General features: G+C 46.1%; 1 protein-coding gene across 1 annotated transcript in view; it reads left to right on the forward strand.

Annotated features, from left to right (window-relative positions):
- CROCC2 (ciliary rootlet coiled-coil, rootletin family member 2) overlaps nt 1-27,162 on the forward strand; it is a 168,636-nt gene that overhangs the window by 52,219 nt on the left and 89,255 nt on the right. Inside the window, exons 4-13 of the mRNA XM_027876038.1 lie at nt 10,119-10,292; nt 11,466-11,549; nt 13,700-13,806; nt 14,406-14,571; nt 15,554-15,660; nt 19,683-19,910; nt 20,436-20,532; nt 20,632-20,721; nt 21,578-21,793; nt 26,133-26,332. Coding sequence (XP_027731839.1) covers nt 10,119-10,292; nt 11,466-11,549; nt 13,700-13,806; nt 14,406-14,571; nt 15,554-15,660; nt 19,683-19,910; nt 20,436-20,532; nt 20,632-20,721; nt 21,578-21,793; nt 26,133-26,332 — 1,469 coding nt within the window. The remainder of the gene's footprint in view (nt 1-10,118; nt 10,293-11,465; nt 11,550-13,699; nt 13,807-14,405; nt 14,572-15,553; nt 15,661-19,682; nt 19,911-20,435; nt 20,533-20,631; nt 20,722-21,577; nt 21,794-26,132; nt 26,333-27,162) is intronic.

Genomic DNA, 27,162 nt, shown 5'->3' on the forward strand with positions numbered 1-27,162 from the left:
AAGGAAAGGAAAGGAAAGGAAAGGAAAGGAAAGGAAAGGAAAGGAAAAAAGAAAAATATCTGCTCCCAAAGAGAGATTATTATCTTCATGTTATAGCTGAGGAAATTGAGGCAGAAAGAAGTTAAGTGACTGCTCCAGGATGGGGACTTCTGATTAGGAGAAACACTCCATGATTCTTGGAAGTCTCTCAAGCATCCTTTGAGGAAAGATCTGGCTTAGGGAGCTGAGTTTACCATTTATCCTCTCTGTCCTCCCTGCACCTCCTCCTCCTCTCCTCCACGACGTCCTGGGTTTTTAGATTGCCTATGAAGGAATCCCGACCTCAGTTCCTGGTAGTGAGGGTATCTTCCTGGTCCTGCAATAAAATATCAACCAGAGGAGGAAGATTTTGGGAACAGGGTCCTGGGGGAATGAAAGCCACAAGAATCTCACAAACAGATTACTAAGCTTGATGAGTCAGAGATCTGGACTCAAGAAGAGATGCATGGATGATCGAAGTAAGACTTAGGAGACCTGGCAACAGAGAAAACACGTGGATGGATGGGAATTGGATTGGGAAATGCAGCGGGACTCTGAGGATGCAATAGGTTTGGAGTGGACAGGATTGGAGGAGGTCAACTGTCATCTAGGGAGAATGGACCATGGAGATGGATCTCAGATCTCTGACGGAATACAGCAGAGTGAAAAGAGGACTGGACTTGGTGTCCAGAGACCTGGCCTCAAATTCAGGCCCTTTCATTTGCCAGCTGTGTGACCACAGACAAGTCACTTACCCAACCTCTGTGGACCCCAGGGACCTTCTCCATATTTTCACTCTCTGCCTCAAAGGGTGGTTTCAAGGAAAAGAAATTTGTCCATCAAAAATCTTTCTATATAGTTGTGAGTGGTCATTGTTGTGACCCGGAGTTTCTATGCACGTGACAATTTCTTTCTGTTCTTTGGACTAAGACAGATAGAAACAAATACTGCCCAAGCAACCCCTGCATTGGAAGTGTCCTAATGAGGAAGAGAATTTTCTGCTGGAGATGTGTCAGTCATTGTGTGCGGGTTTAAATTGAATGGGTACCAGCCCCAAAGAGCTAAGGTAACAATGGCCAATGAGATTCGGCATACATTTAATAAACCCCTACTGTGTGCAAGGCACAGCACTAGCCCTGGGGATACAAAGATGAAGTGCCACACCGCCTCTAAACTCAAGGAACTTCCACTTTCCTTGGTGGAAGAGTGGATACAGTGTGGAAATAAGAAGCTTTGCCGTAACGGAGAGAACACTGGCTCGAGAGCCAGAAGACCTAGGTTCAAATCCTGTCTCTGATAAACATTTATTAAGCACTATGTGCTGTGTTGTGCTAAGCAATAATGATACAAAATGAGCCAAAAAGCAGCCCCAGTCTCGAAGAGCTCACGTTCTAATGGTGCTTACTAGCTATGTATCCTTGCACAGCTCAATAGCCTCTGGAGACCGTCCAGTTCCAGACCTAGAACCCTATATCACTCCATCTCTATGGGCCTCAATTTCTTCTCTGTAAAATGCCCTCAGAGGTCCCTTAGCTTTAGCTCTAGGATTCTGTGATCTTAAAATAAGAGAACGTAGAGTGTAGTGTGAGCAAAGGAGGGCTCCAGACCGTGTGCTCAAAGAGAATTGAGGAGGGAGAGGAAGTTCATTTTCTGCTGGGGGAAATCAGGAAGGGCTTCATGCTAGAAGTCTCTGAGCTGAGCTTTGAAAAAAAAGAGGATATTAAAAGTGAGAAGTGAGGAGGCAGGGCGTTCCAGGCAGGGGAAGCTGAGTGCGCCTGTCAGGGGACGTAAGGCGGGAGGTGTAAGGTCAAGGTCAGCTGCCAGCAGGGAGGTCAGTTTGGCTGAACAGAGTGGCAGAGAGAGAAGATGCCCCAGAATCGGGTGAAGTGAGAGAGGGCTGAGGAATTTGTGTTTAACCTTAGAGGGGTCCAGAAGGGGCCCACTGAAGCTCTGTGAGCAGGGAAGTAACATAGACAGTGCCCTTCCACCTCTGGTATACAGTAGTCCCTTTCCCATACACTACTGTCCAGTCAGGCTAGCATGATTCTTCACAGATAGGTCTCATCTCCCTTCTCTGTGCATTTGCCTCAGCTGTGCCTCATGCCTAGAAGGTTCTCCACCTCCATCTTCACTTCATAGAAGCCCATAGTGCCTTCAAGACACAGGAAACTTGCCGATAGCGCTCTGTCCTCCTCCTCTCTTGTTCGGTTGTGTCTGACTCTTCCTGACCCCATTTGGCATTTTCTTGGCAAAAACACTGGAGTCGTTTGTCATTTCCTGCTCCAGCTCATTTGGCAGATGAGGAAGCTGAGGCAAGCAGGGTTAAGGGACTTGTCCAGGGTCACACAGCTAGTAAGAGTCTAAGGCCAGATTTGAACTCAGGAAGGTGACTCTTCCTGGTTCCCAGCTCAGTGCTCTATCCACTGCACCATCTAGCTCTGCCAAGAATGCCACAAATGGGGTCATGGACAGTTGGACACGACTGAAAATGACTGAATGAGAACAACTTCCCAGTGAAGAAACGATCTCAATCACAGACTTCAGTTTTGATCAACCGTAGGCTTTAGACTAAGTTAGAAAAGTCCTTGGGCCTGGAGCGATGTTGCACGGGAATCTGCTCTGCTGCGCCAAAGAAACTCGATGTCTATAAACGTTCGAGCTAGTTAGAACTGGGTCACTTAAGAAGTTGAAGCAAGCTTGGAATTCCAGCCAATCCTCTTGAAGAAGGGCCACATGGATGAAGGGAGGGCTTCGGTTCCAGCCTCAGCCCCCCACTGTGGCTAGAAGAAGGCCTTGTGAGCTTCAACTGGGTCAGAGCATCTTGGACTTCCCATCTTCCCATCCCACCCTAGTGGTATCCCCAGATCAGCCGATGGCAGGGTCTGCCCAGAGAGCCAGAAGCAGGTGGGGCATGGACTCAGGACTCCACAAGGGGGCGCCCAGCGAGGAAGCCATCCTATGCCTAGAGACCTTTCTGAGCATCCCAAGACTGGGAGAAAAGGACCGGCAGACAGCAGGAGCTGGGAATCGTCCCTTTGCTACATGAGCCCACTTCCCCTTGGACTCTGTACTTGTGGGAGCGTCAGTAACTTTGGGGGATGTTTCCGACCAACCATCTCTATGGGACCACCTCATTCAATACCTCTTTCTAAAAGTGCTAGATGGTGCCATAGTGCAACAGTACCAGGTCTGGAGTCAGGAAGACCTGAGTTCAAATTGGGTCTCTGTCACTCACTAGCTGCGTGACCCTGGAAAAGTCATTTCACCCTGTTTGCCTCAGTTTCCTCATCTGTAACATGAGGTGGAGAAGGAAGTGGCAAAACGCTCCAATATCTTTGCCAAGAAAACCCCAAATGGGGTCATGGAGAGTCAAACATAACCGAAATGACCAAGCAACAAAAGCTTCTGAGGGCTGGATAACTCAAATGATCCTCAATTGATAATCTTGGGACAGGGGCTCGAGCCGATGGCATTAGAGAATCCATCTCTGACTCTCTGGGGATCCCTAGAATCCTGAGGGGAAGATCTAGTCTTGCTCTGGACCTGAGATGGTTGGGACAAGGATCCTTAGAGCCTACCTGAACTACATTTATCTATGCACATTTCATCTTTCCCTGGCCAATTGTATGTTCCTTGAGGGCAAGCACTAATTCATTTCTGTCTCTGTATCCTCAGCATCTAACATAATGTCTGACGCCTTCATAAATGTTTGTTAATTGATTGATTGACTGCTTTGGGAAGAGTATTTTGGAATTTGGATGGAATATGGGGAAGATGGGAGGCAGGGGGACCAATCAGAAGTCTACTTACAATTGTGCAAGAAAAAAGGTGGTGAGGACCTAATGGAAGAGAAGTAACACTTCCATCAATGGCAGCCAATGAGGTCAGCCCAGAAGAGCATGTAGGGAGAGTAAAAGCAACAGCCCAGGATGGTCACTGAGTCCTGTGTCCTGCATCCTCACTGCCTCTCCCCAAAGAGGGCCCTTGGCTCCGGAATCGGCTCTGCGTCTTCTCTCTGATTTGGGCAGCTCATTTCTAATTATAGAATCACAGAATTTAGAACTAGAAAGGGCATTGTAGTTTACGTCATCCCCCACCCTTCTTTACAGATAAAGAGATGAGCCTAGAGAAGGAAAGCAATATACCCAAACTCACATAGCGGATCACACAGAAATTTGTTTTCAGTCTCTCCTGAAACTAAGGCTTAGACAGAAACTAGATAGTATTGATAGGGAAGGTCCAGAAGCAGCTGAAAGGGCTTGCCAGAATCCTACACCAGGACACTTGGGTCGGTGATAGTGACCCTCTCCATGAGACAAGCCCTGGCCCTGAAGTCAGAGGAGCTGAGTTCAAATTCGATCCAGGACCCGTAAGACCTGAGTGGCAGTTTCCATGTCTGTAAAATGAGGGAGTGTAAAGGTCCCCCTGAACTCTCTTAAGCAAAGAAAGGCACAAGGAGGGATCCAGGAGTTGGGGAAGGAAATATAGGTAAGGAGTTTAGTCAGGTACAAGTTATCAGAAAAACAGGAGAGGCTTAAAGCTCAGTACCTGTCATTTTTACAATATTTCTCTTGAACACCTTATATACACACATGTATGTTACAGGACTTTCAATTGGTTTCCCTCTCAGCTCTTCAACATGAGGTCAGTGGGTCCTGCCCTCCTTAGCTCTGTGACACTCCCAGCCCTGCCATTTTGGGGCCATTGAAAATGTCCATCTGTGATTCAACAAATCCCCTCCCCCAACCCAGGATAAACCTCTTTGGCCTGGAAGACCTAGACTTTTTCCTCCCTCCAAAACTGGCACTGCCCCCAAAGTCATATCAACAAGCATTTATTAAATGCCCACTATGTGCCTGTGCTAAGTCCTGGGATCAGACCCCCAGGGGCTCCGTAGCCCCTCTCCCCCCGCCTCCCAACATCTCCCCCCGACTCCCAACATCTCCCCCCGGGGCTGAGCACACCTGTAACACATTCTTTTCTATAACTCTGTCCAGCAATGCAGTGGCTCCCTGAAGAAGGCAGCTTGAAAGATTTCCATGGTACCAAGCCAGGGGATCCCAAAGCCAGAAGGGACCTTAGACACGTCATGTCGAGCCTTCCCTCACATTTTGTAGAGGAAGAAAGTGAGATCCAACTAGGAGTGTTTAGTCTAAAGAAAGACATAGTTGTGATCTGCAAGAGTCTGAGGGACAGTCCTGCGGGGAAGCAGGTTAGGCTTTGTTCTGCCTAACATCACAGGGCAGAAATGGAGCCAGGACAGGACGTTGCAAACATCAGTTAGTCAGCAAACACCTACTCTTTGCCAGGCACGGTGCTAAGAGCTGGGGATACTCAGGAAGGTAAAAACAGAGTCCCTGCCCTCAAGAACACTCTTTCTAATGGGGGAGACAACAGCACCAACAGCACAGATGCAGGGTGAATGGGGGGGTGATCTCAGAGCAAGGCACCAGCATGAATGAGGAAGGGGAAAGGACCCCTGCAGAGTGTGGGATTTCAGCTGCACCTCCAAGGAGGCCAGTCTGGAAGGAGGCAAACGGGGGGCTCCACGTAAGAGAAAGCTGCCTACCAATTAGAGTTAGGCACAAATGTCAGGGGCTGCCCTGGGAGGGGGTGGGAGCACTCCTTAATCAGCTTGGATGACCTTGGTCAAGGGTATAAAGGGGAACCTTGGTCAGGTCAGGGCTAGATTCTTCTTAGAGCCTGGACATGGTCTCTCTTCCTCAAAGATGAAGAGAACAGGGCTCGAGTTGGTCTTGTTACTGGCCCCAGAACGAGGGTCCAGTGTGCCCTGCAGCAAAGTACCCAGCCACACCTTCTGTTCATGCCGAGAAAAGCTCTCCTGCGCAGGTGCTCCCCGATGCAGCAGCTCCTCCCCCTCTTCCACCACGGTCACCCAATCTTACCCTTGCCCATCCAGGAAGCGGCTCCGCTCTTCACGGCTTGTTGAATCTTTCCTGTTTATCTCTGCGTGCCATGTCAGAAGGGAGATTGAGCTATTAAACCAAAAAATCTTTGGCTTTTGAGATCACTGACACACAGATTAATTTGTAATTTAGTAATCCTTCCGATTAATTCATTCACATACTTTCCGTTCCCCTTCCAGTTTCTGAATCATGGGTTGGCATATGAACGGCTGGAAAATGCCTTTGGCCATCCTCGGCTACCAGGATGTGTCTGCTCTGGCAGCGATTTCCCATGAGGGTGAAAACAACAAGAAAATGATACAACGCAGCGTGGAGAACGTGCTCGGCCTCACTAGGGAAAGGTCCTGCTGCCAAGGCCAGCACCCCACAGAGTGTTCTGGACCTGGCTGGGGAATTCCATTCTTCTGCCCGCCCTCCAGGCGGTGGGGCATGGTCTAGAATGAGCTGGCCTTGGCCGCAGGAAGACCTGGGCTCAGAGCTTGCCTCAGAGGCTCCCTTACTGTATGGGCAGATCTCTTCGATCTCTCAGAGTCTCTGTTTTGTCGTCTATAAAATGGGATAATAGTAACTATGGGAAGATCTAGATTTAGAACAAGAAGGGACCTCAAGATAGATCATCTAGCTCCATGTTCTCATCCTTTTGGAGATGAGGAACCAGTGGCCACAGAGGTTAAACTCTGTACTCAAGGTCGTATGGGTAAGAAGTCTCAAACTGGTTTGGAATGTGACCGACTGCTGGTGTTCTGACTGCTGCACCAGCATCCCGCCACTCGGTCCTCCCTCTGACCCACTCTACGTATGGGGGAATCAAATGAGAGAACAGAGGGAAAATACTGTGGAAAATTTAACATACTCTTTGAAAAGAAACTACGTAACAGAGACCCAGTTCCATATAAAATCCACTTTTCCTTATATAGCAAAATGTTCATATTTGTTGGTTTTTTCAAAGTTTTTTTTTCTATTTGGTATTTTTCATTAATTTATTTTGATTTATTAGCCATCACTTCCATAAGACTTTGAGTTTTAAATTTTTCTCCCCCTCCCTCCCCTCTCCCTCCCCAAGACAGTGCGCATATAGCCTATGCATATACATTCTGATATAGCCTATGCATATACATTCCTATTAAACGTATTTTCACATTAGTCATATTATAAGGAAGAATTAGAACCAATAGGAGGAACCATCAGAAAGAGGAAACAAAACAAAACAGAAGAAAAAAAGAGCAAATAGTCTGCTTCCATCTGCATTCAGACTCCATAGTTCTTTCTCTGGATGCGGATAGCATTTTCCATCATGAGACTTTTGGCGATGTCTTAGATCCTTATATTGCTGAGAAGAGCTAAGTCTATCAATGTTAGTCATCGCACAACGTGGCTGTTACTGTGTACAATGTTCTCCTGGTTCTGCTCACTTCACTCAGCATCAGACCGTACAAGTCTTTCCAGGTTTTTCTGAAGTTTGCCTGTTCGTCATTTTTTATAGCATAGTAGTATTCCATTACATTCATATACCCCAAGTTGTTCAGCCATTCCCCAATGGATGGGCATCCCCCCAACTTCCAATTCTTGGCCACTACAAAAAAGAGCTGCTATGAATATTTTTGTACATGTGGGTCCTTTTTTCCATTTTTATGATCTCTTTGGGATGCAGCCCTAGAAGTGCTATTGCTGGGTCAAAGAGTATGTACATTTTTAAAGCCCTTTGGGCATAGTCCCTAATTGCTCTCTAAAATGGTCATTTCACAACTCCACCAACAATGCATTAGTGTTCCAATTTTCCCACATCTTCTCCAACATTTATCAAATTTTTGATTTTCCTGTTTTGTCATGTTGGCCAATCTGATAGGTGTGATTGGTACCTCAGAGTTGTTTTGATTTGCATTTTTCTAATCAGCAGTGATTTAGACCATTTTTTCATATGACTATAGATGGCTTTACTTCCTTCATCTGAAAACTGCCTGTTCATATCCTTTGACCATTTATCAATTGGGGAATGACTTGTATTCTTATAAATTTGGCTTAATTCTCTATATATTTTAGAAATGAGGACCTTATCAGAGAGATTGGTTGTAAAAATTCTTTCCTAGTTTTCTGCTTCCCTCCTAATCTTGGTTACATTGTCTTTGTTTGTGCAAAACCTTTTCAATTTAATGTAATCAAAATGATCTATTTTGCATTTCATAATATTCTCTATCTCCTGTTTCATCATGAATTCTTCTGTTCTCCATAAATCTGACAGGTAAACTATTCCTTGCTCTCCCAGTTTGCTTATAGTATCAGCCTTTGTATCTAAATCATGAACCCATTTTGACTTTATTTTGGTATATGGTGTGAGATTTTGGTCTATGCCTAGTTTCTGCCATACTCTTTTCCAGTTTTCCCAGCAGTTTTTGTCAAATAGTGAGTTCTTATCCCAGAAGCTGGAGTCTTTGGGTTTATCAAATAGTAGATTACTATAGTCATTGACTACTATGTCTTGCATGCCTAACTTATTCCACTGATCCACCACTCTGTTTCTTAGCCAGTTCCAAACAATTTTGATGATTGCTGCTTTATAATATAATTTAAGATCTGGAATGGGTACACCACCTTCCCCTGTACTTCTTTTCATTAGTTCCCTTGATATTCTGGACCTTCTGTTATTCCAAATGAGTCTTGCTATTATTTTTTCTATCACTATAAAATAATTTTTGGTAATTTGATTGGTATGCCACTGAATAAGTAAATTAGCTTAGTTAGAATTGTCATTTTAATTATATTAGCTCAGCCTACCCATGAGCAAAAAAAAATCATGTAAAATTTAACATACTCTTTGAAAAAAAAAACCTATGTAACAGAGACCCAGTTTCATATAAAATCTACTTTTCCTTATACAGCAAAATGTTCATATTTACTGATTTTTTAAAAGTTTACAATTAAAAAGAAAATTGAAAATATATATCAAACACTTGGCAAATTTTAATCATGGGATCATGCATCTAGAGCTTCAGGGGCCTCAGATGCTGTCTGGTTCAGCCCTCTCACTTTACAGATGAAGAAACTGAGGTTGGAGCAGTTAAGTGATTTGCCCAAGGTCACAGAGGTAATAATTGGTAAAGCCAGGATTTGAACTCAGGGGTTTTCTGACTCCAAATCCACGACTCTTTCCCCTATACCACACTTTTCTTCTTGGTCATTTTTAAAAATTTCCGCCTCCATTCAATTTTACCAGGAATTAGAGGTCTCAGTCACTCAGTGGATACTAACCCGAATCCCATGGAATTATTTTACTTCCTGTCCTCATTCATGTTTTTTCGTCTTCATTCATTTTGGATGTGATTTCTCCTTTAGCTCTCCTAAATCAGCTCATTGTAGATTTTATTATGATAGATATAGAAGTATACAGGTATATAAAAGTATAGATATAGAGAGATATGCATCTGTCACATATAGAGAAATGTCTATATATGATCATTATAGATATCTCATATATATCTGTATACCCCCATATATCTGTTATAATAAAATCTACTAAACTAACAAACACATGTATATATTTAGATATACAGACCTGGGAGACTGTCTTGTGACATATGTGTGTATGTATGCATAGATCAATGTATATGTGACATATCACAGAGATACAGATGTATATGAGGCACGGTCTCACGGCTCTAACGCTGCAGGCACCTGGTCCAATGTGAAGCTGGTCTAGCATCCTCATTGAGGGCCAGCTGTCATGTCTCTCCCCGGCCCTCATCCATGGAGCACAGAGGAATCCGGTGTCCAGTGCTTAGCCACTCTGGGGCCTCAAGAGTCATGACCACCCTGCGCTCTGGGCAAGGACGGTAGCATCACCTCTGGCTGCTGCCAGCCCTTGGAGATCTTCCCTGCCCATCCGGGCCCACAGGAAACGCCTGCTCACTAATTCGATAGGTCACACACATTTCCACAGTCTGAGGCACATTTTCCTATATGGGCTTCGCAGTGAGGGCAGCGCTGCCCTCTTCCCAAATGATCAGGGATGTCTCCCCATCCCCCCACCCAGCCTATCTGTCCTCCTGAGATGCCTGCAGCCTCACCGGGCCCCTGGGAGGATACAGGGGTCTTCTCTGGCCCCTCTGCAGCCTCCAGTGTCCCCCTGGCAGATGACATTCCTCAGCCCAGGCCAAGCAGGGTCTCTGCTTCTTTCAGCTGGACAGGGCACTGAGTGTGGAAGCTGGACAGCGGGAGGGAGAGAGCAGTCCCACAATCTGGGAAATGAAGCGCAGACTGGAGGGGGCCGAGAGGGCCAGCCAACGCAAGCTCCAGGCCTACCAGGAGGGGCAGCAGCGACAGGCCCAGCTGGTCCAGAGGCTGCAGAGCAAGGTAAGAGTGGGAGCAGCCCCAACAGTGGATAAACCACAAGCCTGCCTCCTCCCAGCATTGTCCAGAATCACTGAATGGCAGAATCAGAAGGGACTTCCCAGGTGATCTCCCCCTACCCCCTCATTATACAGTTGGGGAAACAGAGGCACAGATAGATGACTTGCCTGCGGTTCCACAGCAAAACTGGGGCTTGACCTGAATGAACAAAGGATATTTCACCCAGGCTCCAGGGAAGGGAGCCCTGGGGTCTTACCTAGTGCCTTGAATGCTGGCCTTGGAGGTAGCAGAGGTCTGGGGCTTGTTTCAGATACTTGGGCAAGAGAGGATAACTCTCTGGGCCTCAGTTTCTGCCCTTGTACCATGAGGGGTTTAGACTTGATAACCCTCAAGGTCCTTCCCACTTCTAAACTGACCCATGTTACAGCTGCTGAGATCTCAGCTCTTGCCTTATGTCTTTAGATGAGGTTGGGAGGGTGCACTCTTCAGGTGCCCTGAAGAGCCTTGCACTCCTGCTGGTGGGGCCTTCAGAGCCCCAGGCTGCCCACAGCCCCCGGCCCCCCCCCTCCTTTGTCAGACTACAAGCTCCTTGAGGCCAGGCACTGCCTCCTTTTTCTGTTTGTCATCCTCCAATTCATTAGCACAATGTTTGGCGCATTTAAGTGCTTTCAAATACTTTAAACTCATTTTTCAGCCACCCATTACAAACCAGCCAGAAGTTTCCACAGTGGCCTTCAGGCCTTCCTTTTTCATTCTACTTAGCCACCGATTCAGGGGGTTACAATTTCTGACTGGGGAGTACACAGATGAGGCCAAAGCCCCACCCCTTCTCCTCTCCCTCCTCCAACAGCACTGGACTGGCTCCCTCGCCATTGAGCCCCACCTTCCCCCTCCTCCTGGGTTTTGGGGGGAGGGGGACTGGGGTGGTAAGAGTTACCATCCTGTAGGGGGAGGGCCAGAATCTCTAGTAGCTAGGCCTTCCTCTCATCCAGCACTACCTCATCCCACCCAGGAGAACACTCCTCTGCGTTGCACCCCCAGCTCTTCCCCAAGTCTTCTCCCCAAACTCCCAACTCAACAGAGTTTTCCCCAAGCACCAGAATCCCTCATTGTGGCCTCTCCCCTCCCCCCCCCCGTCCCCCCCCCCCCCCCGGCTCTTTCCCCTCCCCACCTCAGGTGTTGCAGTACAAACAGAAATGTGGGGAGTTGGAACAGCGACTGATGGAGAGAACGTCCGAATGTGAGCACCAGAAGATGATGGTCAGTGGGGGTGGGAGCCTCCTCTGTCCCAAGGGGCCCAGGGTGGAGCCTTCTCCTTCCCATGCCTCTCCCCAGCCCATCCCCCTCCTAGCTTTGGCAGCAGTAGCAACTAGGTGGTGCAGTGAATAGAGCTCCAGCCTTGGAGTCAGGAGGACCTGAGTTCAAATGTGACCTCAGACACTTGATACTTACTAGCTGCGTGACCTTGAGCAAGTCATTTAACCCCGACTGCCTCACTAAAAAGCAAAAAAGAAAAAAGTAGTAACAGCAGCAGCAGCAGCTGATATTTAAGTCTATAAAGGACTTCCCATACATTATCTCACCAGAGCCTTACAAAAACCCTGTGAGAGAGGGGGAGAGCCTGCAGATATTCTACAGATGAGGAGACTGAGGCTCAGGCTGGCCCATGGTCACTCCTAACGTCTCTCTCTGTGCTGCAATGTCAGTGAGGAGGAATAGTCAGGAGGATGGGCTCGTGTCGGGGGCAGAATTTGAACCCAGGTCGTCCTCTCGCTCCCACTCTAGTACGTGGCCTGAGCTAAGTCCGCGCTCCCTCCCGAGCAGGCTCGGCCTCAGAAGTGGCAGGATGAGCCCGGGGCGCGGAGCCCTTGGTTCAATAGGCCACTGGCACGTCAGTCCCTCCAGGACAGAGCGTCTGTGTTTACTCATTCCCCTTTGGCAGCCGGCCTAACGCAGCGGAATACCCGTTACAAAGCTCGCTCCCCGGGCCATTTCCGTACTGCGCGCCTGTTCTCACCAGCTCAAGCAGCCATATGGGCCTCTCTCGGATGCCTTTGCACAAACTCTCTTGCAAGGATTTTAATAAGACCTCACATAACAAAGAGAAAGCCTCCCCGGGGGGATGCCAACCCCCTGGCCCCGCAGGCGCTCTTGCCATACCTGAGGGGTGGCTTCCAAGTCAGGTCTCTCTCCCCGCTCTGACTCAGTCACTCTGTGGCCTTGGAGACACCGTGTAACTTCTCAGCACCTGAAGTTCTGTGCCCCAGCAGATGAGAATCATCATTCCTGTGAAGCCCCCTCCTCCCCCGCCAGCAACTAGTAGTGGGTAGCCAGCTACCAGTGCTGGGTAGCCGATGGCGACCAGGCATCTGCCCATTGGTACTGGAATCACCCCACCGAGCAAAGCATCCAAACGGCTCCGGGGGGAATAGATGTTTCTAAATTACAAATTCCAAAAATGTTTTTCTTTTAAGAAAGGAAACATGATATAATGGAAATACCACTGTCTAGAGAGTTGCTGCTGTTTGATTATTGAAAAGTCATGTAACCTCTTTGATCCCCAAGTTTCCCATCATAAAGTGGGCATCAAATAGACTGAGGTCATCCCTTTCTAATTCCTGGATCCTGTGCTTTTCTTAATGGACATTGTGACCATCGTGGTTTGCTTCGCTGCGGTATCCTGCCTTTGACTTGGATTGAACTTGAAGGCCACTGAAACCCCCAGATCCTTTTCAGACAAAGAGTTTCTGGCCACACCTCTCCCTTCTGATACCAGTGAAGTTGAGCTTTTGAGCACAAGTGTAAAATTTTGCATTTGTCCTTTTCTGATCTCACTGAATCTGATCCCATCCAACGTTCATGCCTCTGGAGCTCTTTTGATATTCTGACTGTCATCTACCCATGAGCAGAAGCGTGTGTAGACTAGAGGTTGCATGCTAGAGTTGGTGCCCTGAAGACCTGGGTTGAAATTCCACCTCTAACACTTAACTGCATCACCCTGGGCAAGTCAGTGACCTCAATTCTGTACTCTGTGAAATGGGGATAGTAACACCTATATCACTTACTTCACAGTCTTATTATAAGGTTTATCAGAGAAATGGATGCAAGGCATTATATATACATTAGTTAATATTATTAATTCAAATAAATGTCAGCCACAATGTGTCACTTTTTTACCTGGCCCTTAATTAAAAGGCCTCCTGGACCCATAGCAGTACAGCATTACCTGGCTGTCTCTCAAAATAGCCCTCAGAGGTATCTTTGGGAAACTGAGATAAATGCCTTTGTGCTAACCTCCCCTCTGGCTGGGGAACCCTCCCTCCAGGCTCCAAAGCCCTTACTCTCCCCGAGGATTCTGGGATGGTTGGCAATCACGCCACCCTCTCCTTTCCTCCATCCACCCCTCCCAGATGCAGACAAGGCTCCAGTCTGCAGAACAGCGGCTCCGCCAGTCAGAACATGAGTACAGCTCAGATTTGGATGAAGCCCTTACTCGACTGGAAGAAGAAGAACAGAGGTGAGCCTCTGGCCTCTTGAGGAGGACCTGCAGAGGCCAAAGAGGCACTTAGAGGCCACTGAGTCCAACTTCCCCCAGACCCAGGAGGGGAACCAGCTCCCCCAGGTCATACAGGGCAGGAACAGAATTGAGAATACTTAACTTTCCTACTTGGCAGGTGACCCACGCCCATGTCCTTCTCTCCACATGCACTCAGCCACTGCCTTGGGTCAAAGTCTTATGCCCTCTTGCCTGGACAGTTGCAACAGCCCCTAAGAAGAGTCCCTGATTCTGGTCTCATCCCAAGTTCAGGCCTTCCTCCATATGACTCCCAAAGTCACTTCCCTGACCATGGCCTTTCTTGGAACAAAACTACACAGCAGGTCACACGTCTGACGTGTCTCATCTAGTCCAACGCTGTTCTTTTACAGAAAAAAGTGAGGTTCAGTTTGGTGAAAGGACATACTAAGATCCCACAGTAGCAAAGTAAAGGCATCCTTTTTGTGACAGTCATGACTTTCCTTTATTTGGAATCTGGTCCCCCAAGTCCCACACTGCCTGCAGGATTGAAACTCTGATGGTTTTATTTGTGTTGTTCCCCAAACTCCCACCCCTGCCAGGAGCTCGAGCCTTTCCCAAGTGAATGCTCTTCTCCGAGAACAGCTAGAGCACATGAAAAACTCCAATCAGAGGCTGGCTGAGGAGCAGGAGAAGATGGCCAGCAGCATGAGCAGGCTGAGGGAGGAGCTGGAGCAGAAAGAACTCTGCTGGTGGAAGGAGAAAGAGGTGGTCTTTGGGGCTTCCCCACTCCCAGCTCGTAGAGTCAGGGAGGGAGGGACTACCATGTCCAAACATTCCTACTGGCGCCTTAGCAAGATTCTGTGCCCGAGCCAAGGTCAAGGTCATTTGTGAGCTCAAGGCATCGGTCCTATGAGAGAGGAATTCATAAATGGAGGTAGGAGACACCGTTGGGATTCCAGACACAACCCAGACCGTGGCTTCCCACTGACAAAAACTCCTCCGATTTCAAGCTCTCAAGCCAAGGGGAGAAAAAACATGGTGGGCTCCTAGAAAGAGGAAGAGAAAGGGAAGCACTGATTTTTTTTTCTTACTTGTTTGTGAGTCCTGCTTTCTCATATGTTTCCATACCTTTTAGGTGCCCAGGGTGGGGTGGAGAAGAGAGGGACAGAAATACAGTGATACGGTTCCAATTGTGTGCATTTGGCTGGCCCCAACCAAGTGTCACCTCCCTCCATTCTCATCATTTTACAGATGAAGAAATTGAGTCCCAGGGAGGTTAAGTGACCTACCTAAGGTCTCAAAAGTGCTCAGTAGATGGGTAAGTACTGACTATGGAGTCAGAGGATCAGGGTTCAAATCCCATCTCCCATACTTACTAGCTGTGTGACCGTAAGTAAGTCAAATTAACCTTCCCAGTACGAGGTTTCCTCATCTGTAAAATGAACGATGGTCAGTGGTGTCAGACTCAAATGTAAGGGATCCCTGCAGGCAGCATGATGACTTAGAAAGTCAAAAATTAACATTATCTATGTTGCATGATATTTTTATTGGTTTTGTCAAACATCTCCCAATTACATTTTAATCTGGCTCAGGCTGTACTGGGAGTCACTGAGTTGGGCCCCTCTGAACGAGATGACCACTCAGGTCCCTTCTGGTTCTAGACCAGTGATTCTGTGATTCTCCCAGACAGACATGTAGTCCCTCCTGCATTGACCAAAAATGTTAAAAATAGCTGTTCCTGACCTAGAGCTCTGAGGCACTCTTACGGAAAGAACCAAGAGGGATCCTAGTCCTATGGAGACACGCCGTCGTCCTCCGGAGCAACTTTGCAGAACTCCAAGCAGCCACTGAGAGGTGAGCTGAGCAGAATGTTCCCAGGACCCACAGAGAAGGGAATGAACAGTGTACAAGGTGCGGGGGTGAGAGGGTCAGCCAAGCACAGGCTAGAAACCACTTGTTGGGATTCCTTCCATTATAGGCTTCATTTGACGGCTACTGAGGTCCATTCCAGTCTCAAATTCTAGAGATTCCTGGGCCAGATCCACTCATATGTCGCTCTTCAGCCTGACCGCTTGACTCATTGCCAAATTTAGAGTTTCATCATCCTGCATTCTAAAGAAATCCAAGGTCATGATGAGATAATTTCTCATTCATTAATAAAACTATAAACTCTCAGTAATTAATCAGTTGACTCAAATCTCCACCCTAGTTCATTAAATATTATTTATTGAATAAACTAGGGAAATCTTTCCCAACAGCAGTTATTCCTATGCAATTTGCTAACAAATGAAATCAACAATGAAATGAAGACATAGGTGACTATTTACAATATCTTATTACAAGGAAGTTCACAACTAGTCTACTCAAACCCTTGCTATAACAACAGATGACTCCTCTTCACATTCAGAAAAACAACTTTACCACTCAACTAATTTCAGATATTGATTAAAGTCTCTAAAGAATCTTCTTCACATAACTCCTCAAGACAATAGTTAAATTCAGTTTCTCAGGAACCAAATTAGTCCTTTTTAGTAAGTTAGTATCTTCTCTTCAGTCATTACAGGAAACAGGCCTTCCAGAATACACTGTACTCTCTAGCCTCTCACAGACTCTTTATAGAATCCTCTTTACAACACCACAGTTAAAACAAATCTGATAAAGAAGTTTCTCCTCACATTCTTTCTCTCTGTCTTCTCACAATCAAAAATACACACACACACACACACACACACACACACGCACACACACACACATCCCTTCCTTTATTACATAGGTAGGAGTTCATAGCAAAACATTTTTCAACTGCCAACACAAACTACCTTTTCTGCAACATTCCATTTGGCTCTTAAAGACATGTTAACAGGATCTTTAGTCTTTGTAATAGGGCTGCATAAAACAGGTGTTACACAAGTAATCACAGATGTGACTGATAAACTAAATGTTTGTGACATTAAACGAACCAATAAATATAGACTTTATCTACAGAGTATCAAAATATTTGGAAGAAAATTGCAACTATTAGTCAGTCATCCAGATATTTAGTCTCTACTGTGGCAAACACGTGACTGTTTTAAAACCTCTGATTAATTCATAATTTTTATCTTTCAACTGGGTGTTTGATGATGCAGAAGGTGAAGACAATGACATTGATTACAGCATTTTGAGGGTGAAGAGCTCTGACGTACAGAGGGAGGGAGCTGCAGAATGTGGAAATGTAGATAGATCATCTACTCTTCTACAATTAATAGTCCCATAGACAGTTTTCTGGTAGTACTAAGGGTTAAGTGTTAGAGTCATATAGCTAGTAAACATCAGAGATAGAATTTTAACTCAGGACTTGCTGATTCTAAATCTAAAACTCTATCATGATAGATTAGAGAGAATGATGAACTTAGCATTGGGAAGTCTTGAGTTCACATTCTACCCCTGACATTTAAAATCTGTGTGTCCATGGGCAAATGAATCACTTAATCTCTCTGAGCTTCTATTGAGTCCTAACGATTGATCAGTGAGAGACAAGTTGAGAATTGCATTAATGGAAGGAATTCCCACACTGGTGATTATCATAGATTTAGTGCTAGAAGGACCCTCAAGGCCACTGATGCCAACCCCATAATTCCTCAGATGAGGAAACAGAGATCAAGGAGGCTAAGGGACTTACCCAAAGTCACCCAGATTCTTAATATAGAAATCTTTCATCACTTAACTAAAAACGTAACAATGACAGATTGGTTAATTAGTTCATTTAGTTTAAAAAAATAAACCAACCTCAATCACTGATTATTGAGTATCCTGTGAATCAACTAATTCACTGAAGACCCAAATCTTCAACTGTCTTGATAGCACAGTCTGACGCCATAAGGTCATTGAACTTGTATCACCATTTTCTGAATGGAAACTCCTAGAATTTCCTTGCCTGCAGAAGAACCAATAGGTGGAGTTCCCCATGATATATGTCGCCCCCTTGCTCACTGATATTTGAATGTTCTGTAACAGAAAGTCCTTCATTTTGCCACTTGAGATAAAACTAGCAATGCAGGTACCCTTAGGAGAGGTTGACTTAAAGCCAAGTTAAGATAAAAATGAATGCAATTTCATCTTTTCTGCTGGGTATTCTTATAAACAAACAATAAAGTTTTCAAAAATCATAAAAAGAAAGTCCACTTAAAATAACAATAAAAACCACTCACTACATGGGAATTAATTTATCTAGAAAAACACATTAGCCTAAAAAAAAGACAACTACAAAACTGTTGTGACAGATATAAAGAAACATTTTAGCAACCCAAGGGACATGCAATGTTCATGGATTGATTGGATCAATTTACTAAACATGACGTTTCTCACTAAATTAATTTATAGATTTAATTATATATCCACAAACGTGTTAATGGATTTTTTTTTAAATTTGAATTTAAAAGATTAAATATGCATGAGAAAGCAACTAGATGAGAATATCAAATGGGAACTGTGGGGGAGGGGAGGAAGCTTATGAAGGTGAATTTTTATCTCTAGACCTCAAATCATCTTACAAAAAATCCAATATCAAAATTACCTCAAACTAGTGGGGGGGAGAGAAATATATCAAATGCAAGCCCCGTACATTGAAACAAATTGCTATGAAAGGTAATGTTTGATGAGCCTACAGAAAATAAAAACTGAGAAATGGTTCATTATTCAATAAGTATAGTTAAAGAAATTAGCAATAAGGTGAAAAATAAACTCAAATGTACATCATATACATGATATGCCACACTAAATCCCAGCTAGATTATAGACTAAAACAACTATTTAAAAACATGGAAAAACAGAACAATATATCCTCACTTGTTGATAGTAGATTAAATTTATCTAATAAGCAAATAGAAGAAAATATTAAAAACAAGATACCTATATTTGATTATAAAAATTGGAAATTTCAGCACAATGAAAATGAGAGTTAAAAGGAAAAGAACAGAAGGGATAAGAAATGAGGGGAACATTATTATAAATGTAACAGGTAAAATCAACATTTGAAATCTGTCAGGAACTAGACAAAATATTCCAAGGTAAAACTCAACTCCCAATGGGAAAATGATGAAAGGATATGAATAGCATATAAATACAAATCACAGTAACATGAAAACCCCTGACAATCCATAGTAACCCAGACACACCCAGTGCTTTAAGGCAAAACACTTTACATGCAGACGCCATTTAAGCTCCACCCAACCCTAGATCCTTTAGATGTTATCAGTCCTATGTTACAGTTGCAGAAGCTGAGGTTCAGAAAAATTCAGTGATTTTGCTACATTCACACAGTTACTAAGTGTTAGAGGTGGGAATTTGACCCTCAGATTCTATTTCCTATATTATGCTGCCCATTTCTATATCAGCTCCCTCTGTACTTGAGCTACTTTCATAATCACTTTTTAAAAAAATATTCCCTCTAAAAATGGAAGAAATACAAATTAAAATAACTTTGAGGTATCATTTCAACCCATAAAAATGCTCCCTCCATCACCCAAAAGAAAATACAATGTTGGCAGAGCTGTGGAGACAAATGCACTCAAACATTGTTGGTGGAATTGCAAATCAGTGGAATCTTTCTGGAGAGCAGCCTGGTAATGTGCTCCACCATCTTGGCTCCAATGTGCTGCTATAGTTACAAAAACACTCATGTCCCTTGACCCAACAATCTCATTACTTAGAATATAAATTTTTCAAGCGTATTTACAGATTCCAAATAATGTTTTCTTTTCTTTTTCGGGTTTAGAATTGGGTCCATCTTGGCCAAACTTTTTACTTTAAAGATGAGGAAACTGAGGCTCAGGGGACTGAAGTGATGAGCTACAGACAAAGCCATCTCTTCAGTCCCATCTCTTTTCCCCCATCAGAGGTCTAACAGATATGAAGTCGGACCTAGCCAGGACGGCACGCCGACTGCAAACTGCCTGTCTCAATCTCGACTCCAACCTGAGACTGTCTGACAGCCATGCGCTTTCCTCCATGGAGAAGCAGGCCCGCTACAGCACCCAGCTGGAGCAGCAGCTTCTGGACAAGGTGCGAGAGATGATCCAGCTTCAGAGCCGCTGGGACGCCGAGAAAGTGGAGCTCCACTCCAGGTGAGAGCGGCAAGCGGGCGCAGAGGAGCCCTGGGGAATCGGTCAGTCACCAACAAGCATATATTGGGCACTTCTCGTGTGCCAGGCATCATGCTGGGCATATACAAGCACAAAGAGGAAACCATTGCTGCTCTCAGTGAGCTGACATTCTAACGGGCGTCACGGACATACAACATAGATATAAAGAGAAGAAACACACATCTGTTATGTCCATGGTGCCTCTTCTCAGATTCCTCCTCCTACAAGGCTCAGCTCTGATGCCCCTGCCTCCATGCAGCCCTCCTCCATCCCCCAGTGGCTCGTGTTCTGTCCTCTATACTCATTTATGTGCCTTTTGTCTCTCTTCAATCCCAGTAGAATGCAAGCTCCTTGAGGTCAGGGACTGCTTCATTTTTGTCTTTGTATATTCAGGGCCCAGTAGATCCTTAAGAAGTGTCCAGGGAATTTAAGTGAATTTCAGGTTTATCTCGTCTGAATTTGACTCATCTCTTTCAGCCTTTGCTCTATCCCTCTTTACCCCTCTAGGCTCACGGAGCTGACTCAGCTAAGAGAAAGGCTCCAGGAACAAAATGCTAAGAAAGAGAAGGTCATATCTTCCCTAAAACTGGACATTCAGAAGCTGGTGTGTGTATTCATGGAGACTTTTCTGTTGGGTGTTTGCTTCCTCTCGTGTCCCCAAGGCCTGTTTGCATCATTAAGACATTCTCTTCTCTGAATCTAGGAATCCAGCCAAACTGGAGGTCTCCTGGAGGCGGAGGACTTGAAGGAGCAAGTGAAATCTTTACAGCGTGTTTTAAATCACATCACGAAGGTGCCGTGTTACTCATGGGGAATCCCAAGAGCATGGATTTAGTGTAGATAAGAAGCTTAACGACTGGCCATCCAGTCCAATTTCCTCATTGTAAAGATAAGGAAACAAGGCCCTGGAACGCAAAGGGTCTTTCTCAAAGGTCACATCTCTAGTAAATGTCGGAGGCATGATGTAAAGAACAGAGAGGGCAGTTTGACCAGAGCGTAGAGGATGAAGGGGAAAAGGGAATAGAAAGAAAAAACAGAGACCAATCCACCAATGAGGTTGTTTTCTTTATGTAGACCTACTATGTGACCAGTACTGTGAAAGGCCCCATCAGGCATACGGGGTATATGAGCTACTACTTCTATGAGGACAGCTGACCAAGTAATGGTGACATGAAACTGATGTACCTGATGCAGTTACCAAAAATATAGGATGGCTCATGAAGATAGCCTTCGTCGTATAGTAGAGACTCGAAATATTTAATCGACTTTTCATGTCCCTGTGACCCTAGGCAAGTAACAGTATTTAGGGTCATGGATTCAGTGATGAAAGTCACCTCAAGCCTTAGCCAGAAGGAGAAAACCGAAGTCCAGAGAGTTAGGGAAGTCCAGAGTCCAGAGACTCGGGCCCAAGGTCACACTGAGAGTGAGGGGCAGAGCTGGGATAAATCCCTTAACTTCATTGTACCTCAGTTTACTTGTCTGCAAAATGAGGAAAAAGCTACCTGCAGGGCCGACCTTCTGGGGCCATTGTGAGGATTAAGTGTGATAATAGACACGAGGATCTGTAAATAGTAAGGTGTTCGATGTGACTGTGATGAGGAAGATGATGGTCATTCATTGGTTTTCTCCATTCTCTGTTCCCCCCAAAGTTAGTTCTAGCCGAATCTGAGTGTGTAGGCCTTCCCTCAGCAGAGAACCAAAAGAGCGGAGGGCAGGAAGATCGTGGAAGACAGCCATCCCCTGCGCACTCGGGTTCCCCTCCTCCACAGCAGGCATCCCTGGCCCAGCCCTACTCCCCGCTACACCAGGATGCAGCTCTGCAGACCATCCAGGCAGCCCTGCAAAAGAGGAGCCAACAGGAACAGGTGGGGAGGACCCCCAACACGCAGGGTTGCTTATGTACAAAGAGCAGGCCAGCCAATGGAACTTGGGCCTCCCCCAGAGCGGAGACTGGTTTTTGCTGGAGAGGACAATAATAAAAATCCATCTCCTTAATTTTGTGTTTCCTGAAATGCTACAGTCAGCTTGCTCGGGTCAAGGTGATGGGCAGGAAGGGAAAGTCTTGAGTATATTGGAGTAGAATTGTGTTTTCACTGAGAATCAGTGATGCTTGGATCAGACAACCAGAGGTAGCAACAGCAAACCAGGCTCCCCTACAAGCCATGGAAGTCAATAGCACTTTCTTACCATAGACTTCTGTAAAGGACCTTGTAGATCACCTAATCCCCTTCCTCATTTTACTGTCTAGGAAACTGAGGCCCAAATGGGAGAAGTGACTTTTCCAGGGTCATTTAGCTGGTAAGAGACCCTGGGCTTGAGGCCGCCCTAGCTCCCAAATCATAATTGATTACATTGGATTGCACTGCCTCACGTGAACATTTCCCACAAGAGCTAACTCAGCACAAAGTCGTAAAGTGGTGACTTGTTTCAGGGCCCACCCCAACTCCAGAACCATATCTCCACCTAGTCACCCGGACCCCTCATTACCCTCCTAGAAGGCCACACTCTAGAGCTTTCTTTTCTTCCTCTGACCCTTCAGAACTTGCTGACCTGTCCTGCCAACCATTAACCGTAATCATCAGTGCTCAAAAGAAATAATATTCCTAGGTAGTACATTTACAGTTTTAGAGAGCCTCTTGAGACAGTGTGTGAAGCCAGTGTAACAGTGACCATCGTACCACAGCAGTGTGGTGGGAGTGAATAGAAGACGGGACCTGAAATTTGTAAAATCATAGATATAGGACTGGAGGGGACTCAGAGGTTATTCAATCCAACTCTATAATTTTACACATGAGGAAAATGAGCCCAGAGAAGAAAAGTGACCCAGGAGTGCAGGAGCATAAGTTTCGAGCTGTGGGGCCATGGGGGACCTCAAAGGGGCTGTCTCTTATCCCCGAGGTTAGCTCTTTCTGTACGTGTAGCACGCATCATGAGTGAGAATGTGGTGTATGTGGAGTTATCTAATTGGACTCATAGCTCAGCCCCCACCCCTGGCAAACACCTCCCTCTTCCCTTGCTGCATTTCACTGGAATCACTCATACAAGCCTGGCACAATGGAATCAATCCATCAGCCAAGCGTGATGACGTAACTGAATATAATTCATAGAAGAAAAGACAGGAAAGAGCCGCCATGGAGCCTAGGCACCCTTAGCCTCTCTCTGACCAAGCAGTCCACATGCTTTTTAGGAAGGAGCTCAAGGAACCTAGCTGAGATGCTCAGATTTAAACCCCTCACCCAGCGCAGTCACTCACAGAATCCACGTGGCCATGCCCCAGAATCTGCGGTCCAGCTCCTGGGCATCTCCTCCTGCTCTTCTGTTCTGCTCTCAGCAGGGACCTCCACCCCTGTCCTCCAGCTGCTTCCAGACACAGCTTATTGGCCACCCGGATCATCTGGATCCATGACCACCCCTCCCCTCCTCACTAGTAGAAACACAGAAGCCAGGCTCCAAGGTAGGCCTGGGCACAGAGCCCTAAGACGTGGGTCCTCTCACTGGACATTACTGCATCTTGCCCTCAAAAAAACCAACTTGCCAACCACAGATCCCATGAAGCCACGATGCCCTTGTCAGCCTGAGAGGAGGGTAGGGGGAGACAGGCATAGCCACTCTTCCGTTGGTAGAGGGAGCTTCTTTATATCAATGAAATCACAGGCATAGGGCCCCCAAAATAAAAAAAAATGAGGAGAGAACCACCAGGGTCTAGATTGGAATTAGATGTTAGTGACATTGACAGGATTAGGTCATGCCCGGCTCAGTTCTATCCATTTTATAGATGAGGAAACTGAGACCCAGACCGGCTATGCGGCTCGCCCAATATTTCTCCCCAGTAGAATGTAAGCTACTTGAGGGCAGGGCCTATTTCGTCGTGTATGCCCAGAACCAAGCCTAACAGTGCCCTGCACCTTTGTAATTGCTGCCTTGATGAAGTAGGGTCAGAATTCAAACCCACTCAAAAGCCCATGTGCTCTTCACTGAACTATACTGCCTTCCGCACTGGTCTCCCCGCAGCGATGACTTTGTGACAAAGGCACCATCCTGACCCTAATGGGTCTTACCATCAAGCTGGGAAGATGAGACACATTCACTGGTGACTAGTCTCCAGCTAGAACGTGGAAGGCTCAGAGTCAGGACCACGTGCTATGAAAAGCTGGACGGGGGAGATGACTGCCAGATGGAGCTGGTGGAGGGGGCAGTTCAGGAAAGACTCCAGGAAGGATGTCACCTGAGCTGGCCCCTGAATGAAAGGATTCCGAGAGTCAGGGAGGAAGAGGAGGGGGCAACGGAAGCCATACCAGGTCCCTGCCTGTAATGGTCCGGACCCCTTCCCAGCCTGCATCCCTCGAGCCCCTGGAATGCCTGGCTCCGGAGGGGCTGGGCCAGGGGGCTGCAGGCCAGGCCCTCCCAAGCTCTCACACAAACCCATTGTTCTCAAGGCTGTTGCATCATAGGGGAGTGAGGAGGGCAGCCTTGGCTTCAGCAGAATGTCTTGCATAATGCTCAGTGTGTTTTTCTAGGGAAGGAGGGTTAGGAAACCCTTGCTCTCTGTCCCTCCTACGTGATTCCCTCCATCCCTCATTTTGGAAGCCAATTCTCCCCGAGTCACAGGGGCGGGTTCCACAAAGTGAGTCCTCAGGGGTGTGTGGGAAGGCCCTAGTATGGCTCCCATTCCTGGAAATGGTTCAGCGACTAGAGATGATTACCATCCCTAGAGAGGGAAAAGTGCCTGAGCCAACCAGAAGTGGGGAGTGGGGGATGGGGAGGGTGCAGGAGGACTGTGCTGGAGCCAAAAGGCCCACATCTGTATCCTTGTTCTGCCCCTCAATGTCCCCGTGTCGCCATTCACAGAATCACAGAACTTCAGAATGTGATTCAGAGGCCCCAGTTAGCCCAGCCCATGCACACAAGGAACCCCCAACATAATAATATCCCCCAACAAGCGACTGTCCAGTCCGTGCTTGCACACCTTCAAGGAAAGGAGACTCACTATCTCACCAGGCAGCCCCTTCCGCCATTAGACAGTTGTCATCGTTCAGAAGTCTCTCCTAGCGTGGCCCTTATCTAAGCAGGCCTCCGCCATCTCGAACTTGTGAGGGGTTGATCTTTCTGAATCTAAGGGCAAGACTTGACATTGATCCCCATTGAGTTTCATCTCATTAGATTCTGCCCGGGGGTCTAGGCCATCAATGTCTTTTGGGGAACCTGACCATTGTCCGCTGTGTTAGCTCTTTCTCCCAGCTCGGTGTCAGCGGCAAATGTGAGCCCGCCATCTTTGCCTGTATCAGAATCAATGATAAACATGCTAAAATGAACAGGGGCAAGCACAGGGCAGTGGGCTTGCTCTACTAGAGCCCTCCTTCCATAATGGCAAGGAACCAGCGATGACTTCTCTTTGAATCCAGTCACCCATCTAGCTCTCAACCCATCCAGTTGTCTTATCTAGTCCACATGTCTCAGCCTCCACCTCAAGAACAGGATGAGATATTTTATCTAAAGCTTTGCTAAAATCCATGGGAGTTAGAGCACTAGCAGTTTTCCTCATGCATCCTAAAGTCAGGAAGAACTGGGTTAACCCATATGCGTGCACAAACACACTTACTATCTATTTCTCCTCTGTAAAATTGGGGTGATAAAATCTGTAGTCCCTCCCTTCCAGAGTGCTGTGAGGCTTCAGTAAGATAATGCATTCATAGCTGTGTGACCCTGGGCAAGTCACTTAACCCTAACTGCTAGAAAAAAAAAAGATAATGCATTCAAAGAAGCACTTTGTAAACACTAAAGAGATAGATGAATAACAGGTCTTGTTAAGAAGGATGGGGAAAGAGACATGAGGGAATGAGAACCAAGATGCAGAAGGCAGGGGATAAGTATGTCAAAGACAAGTTTTGTCAATCTTAAAACTTTAGTTTGCATCAATTCCTCATAGGAACTCCCTTTTAGAGCCTAGGAGTCTTAGAGTTACCTGGATACTGAAATGTTTAGTGACTTGCCCAGTGTACGTTCATTGGTCTGGGCCAAAAAACAAAACAAATAAAAACAACAACATTGCAATAAATCTAAGGATAACTCCCAGAAAAAACAGTAACAATAACCATACTAATAATAATTCCCATTTATGATGCACTTTAAGGTTTACAAAGGATGCCCAGGCTTCATTCCTGTGGATTCTTAGCTCACTGTCCCATTTTCTCTTTGTCTGGGCAGGAGCTGTGGCTGCAGCTGGAGTCCTCTCAGGCCACTGTGACAATGCTCCAGAAACAGCTGGCTGACCATCAGAAGGAGGTCCAGGCCACAGAGTGGCAACTCCAGGAGCTGAGACAAGAACGAGAAAAACTGCTGGTCAGGCTGGAGGACCAGAGGCGAGACCTGGAATGCTGCAAAGCCTCTGAAGAGATGTTGGGAAGGTGAAAAGGGTAGACTGGTCCTGGGTCGGATTAGCAAAGAGCAGACAAAAACAAAGACAGGTTAGGGACGCTAGAGCCCTTCCAAACCCAAAGGTATGTGGGCTGAGCCAAGGTTATGTAAAGGTATGGATGCTTAACCAGGGGCTGCCCTCAGGAAGGCTATGGACTCAAGCATGTTTAACTTCCAAAGGGTATAATTAGGGTAGAACAACTGGAACTCCAAAGCACTGACATTTAGGGGGCCCTAATAGCAATTACACTCTTTGGTGAGGTAGAAGCAATTGATCTTATCACTGAATTAACCATAGTTATTGTTGTTCAATCATGTCTGACTCTTCATGACCCCACAGACCATAACACACCAAGCCCTTCTATCCTCTACTGCCTCCCCATGGTCTATCCAAGGTAAGTAAGATGATCTGCAACTCCAGTCGTTTGGAGGACTAGCCACATTTTGTTGTGATCCATGTAGTGAAAGGCTTTGGTGTAGTCGATGAAACAGAAGTGAATGTCTTTTCTGGAACTCTCTTGCTTTCTCCATAATCCAGCAAATGTTGACAATTTGGTCTCCAGTTCCTCTACTCTCCTGGTAATTCTCAGTTCACCTCTATGAACCAGTGAACCAGACTTTCTGTTCATCACTAGACACATCCATAGCTGAGCTTCCTTTCAGCTTTGGCTCAGCTGCTTCATTAGCACCAAAGCTATTTGTAGTTGTCCTCAACTCTTCCCCAGTCACGTGATGAATCCCCTCCTGGCTCACTGCCTTTTGTGGTAGATGGGCTTTCATAGGTCAATGGAACTACGAGCTATGCTATGCAAGGTTACCC

Source organism: Vombatus ursinus, unplaced genomic scaffold (genome assembly GCF_900497805.2).
Source record: "Vombatus ursinus unplaced genomic scaffold, bare-nosed wombat genome assembly UNPS02014810.1, whole genome shotgun sequence".
NCBI classification, from domain to species: Eukaryota; Metazoa; Chordata; class Mammalia; order Diprotodontia; family Vombatidae; genus Vombatus; species Vombatus ursinus.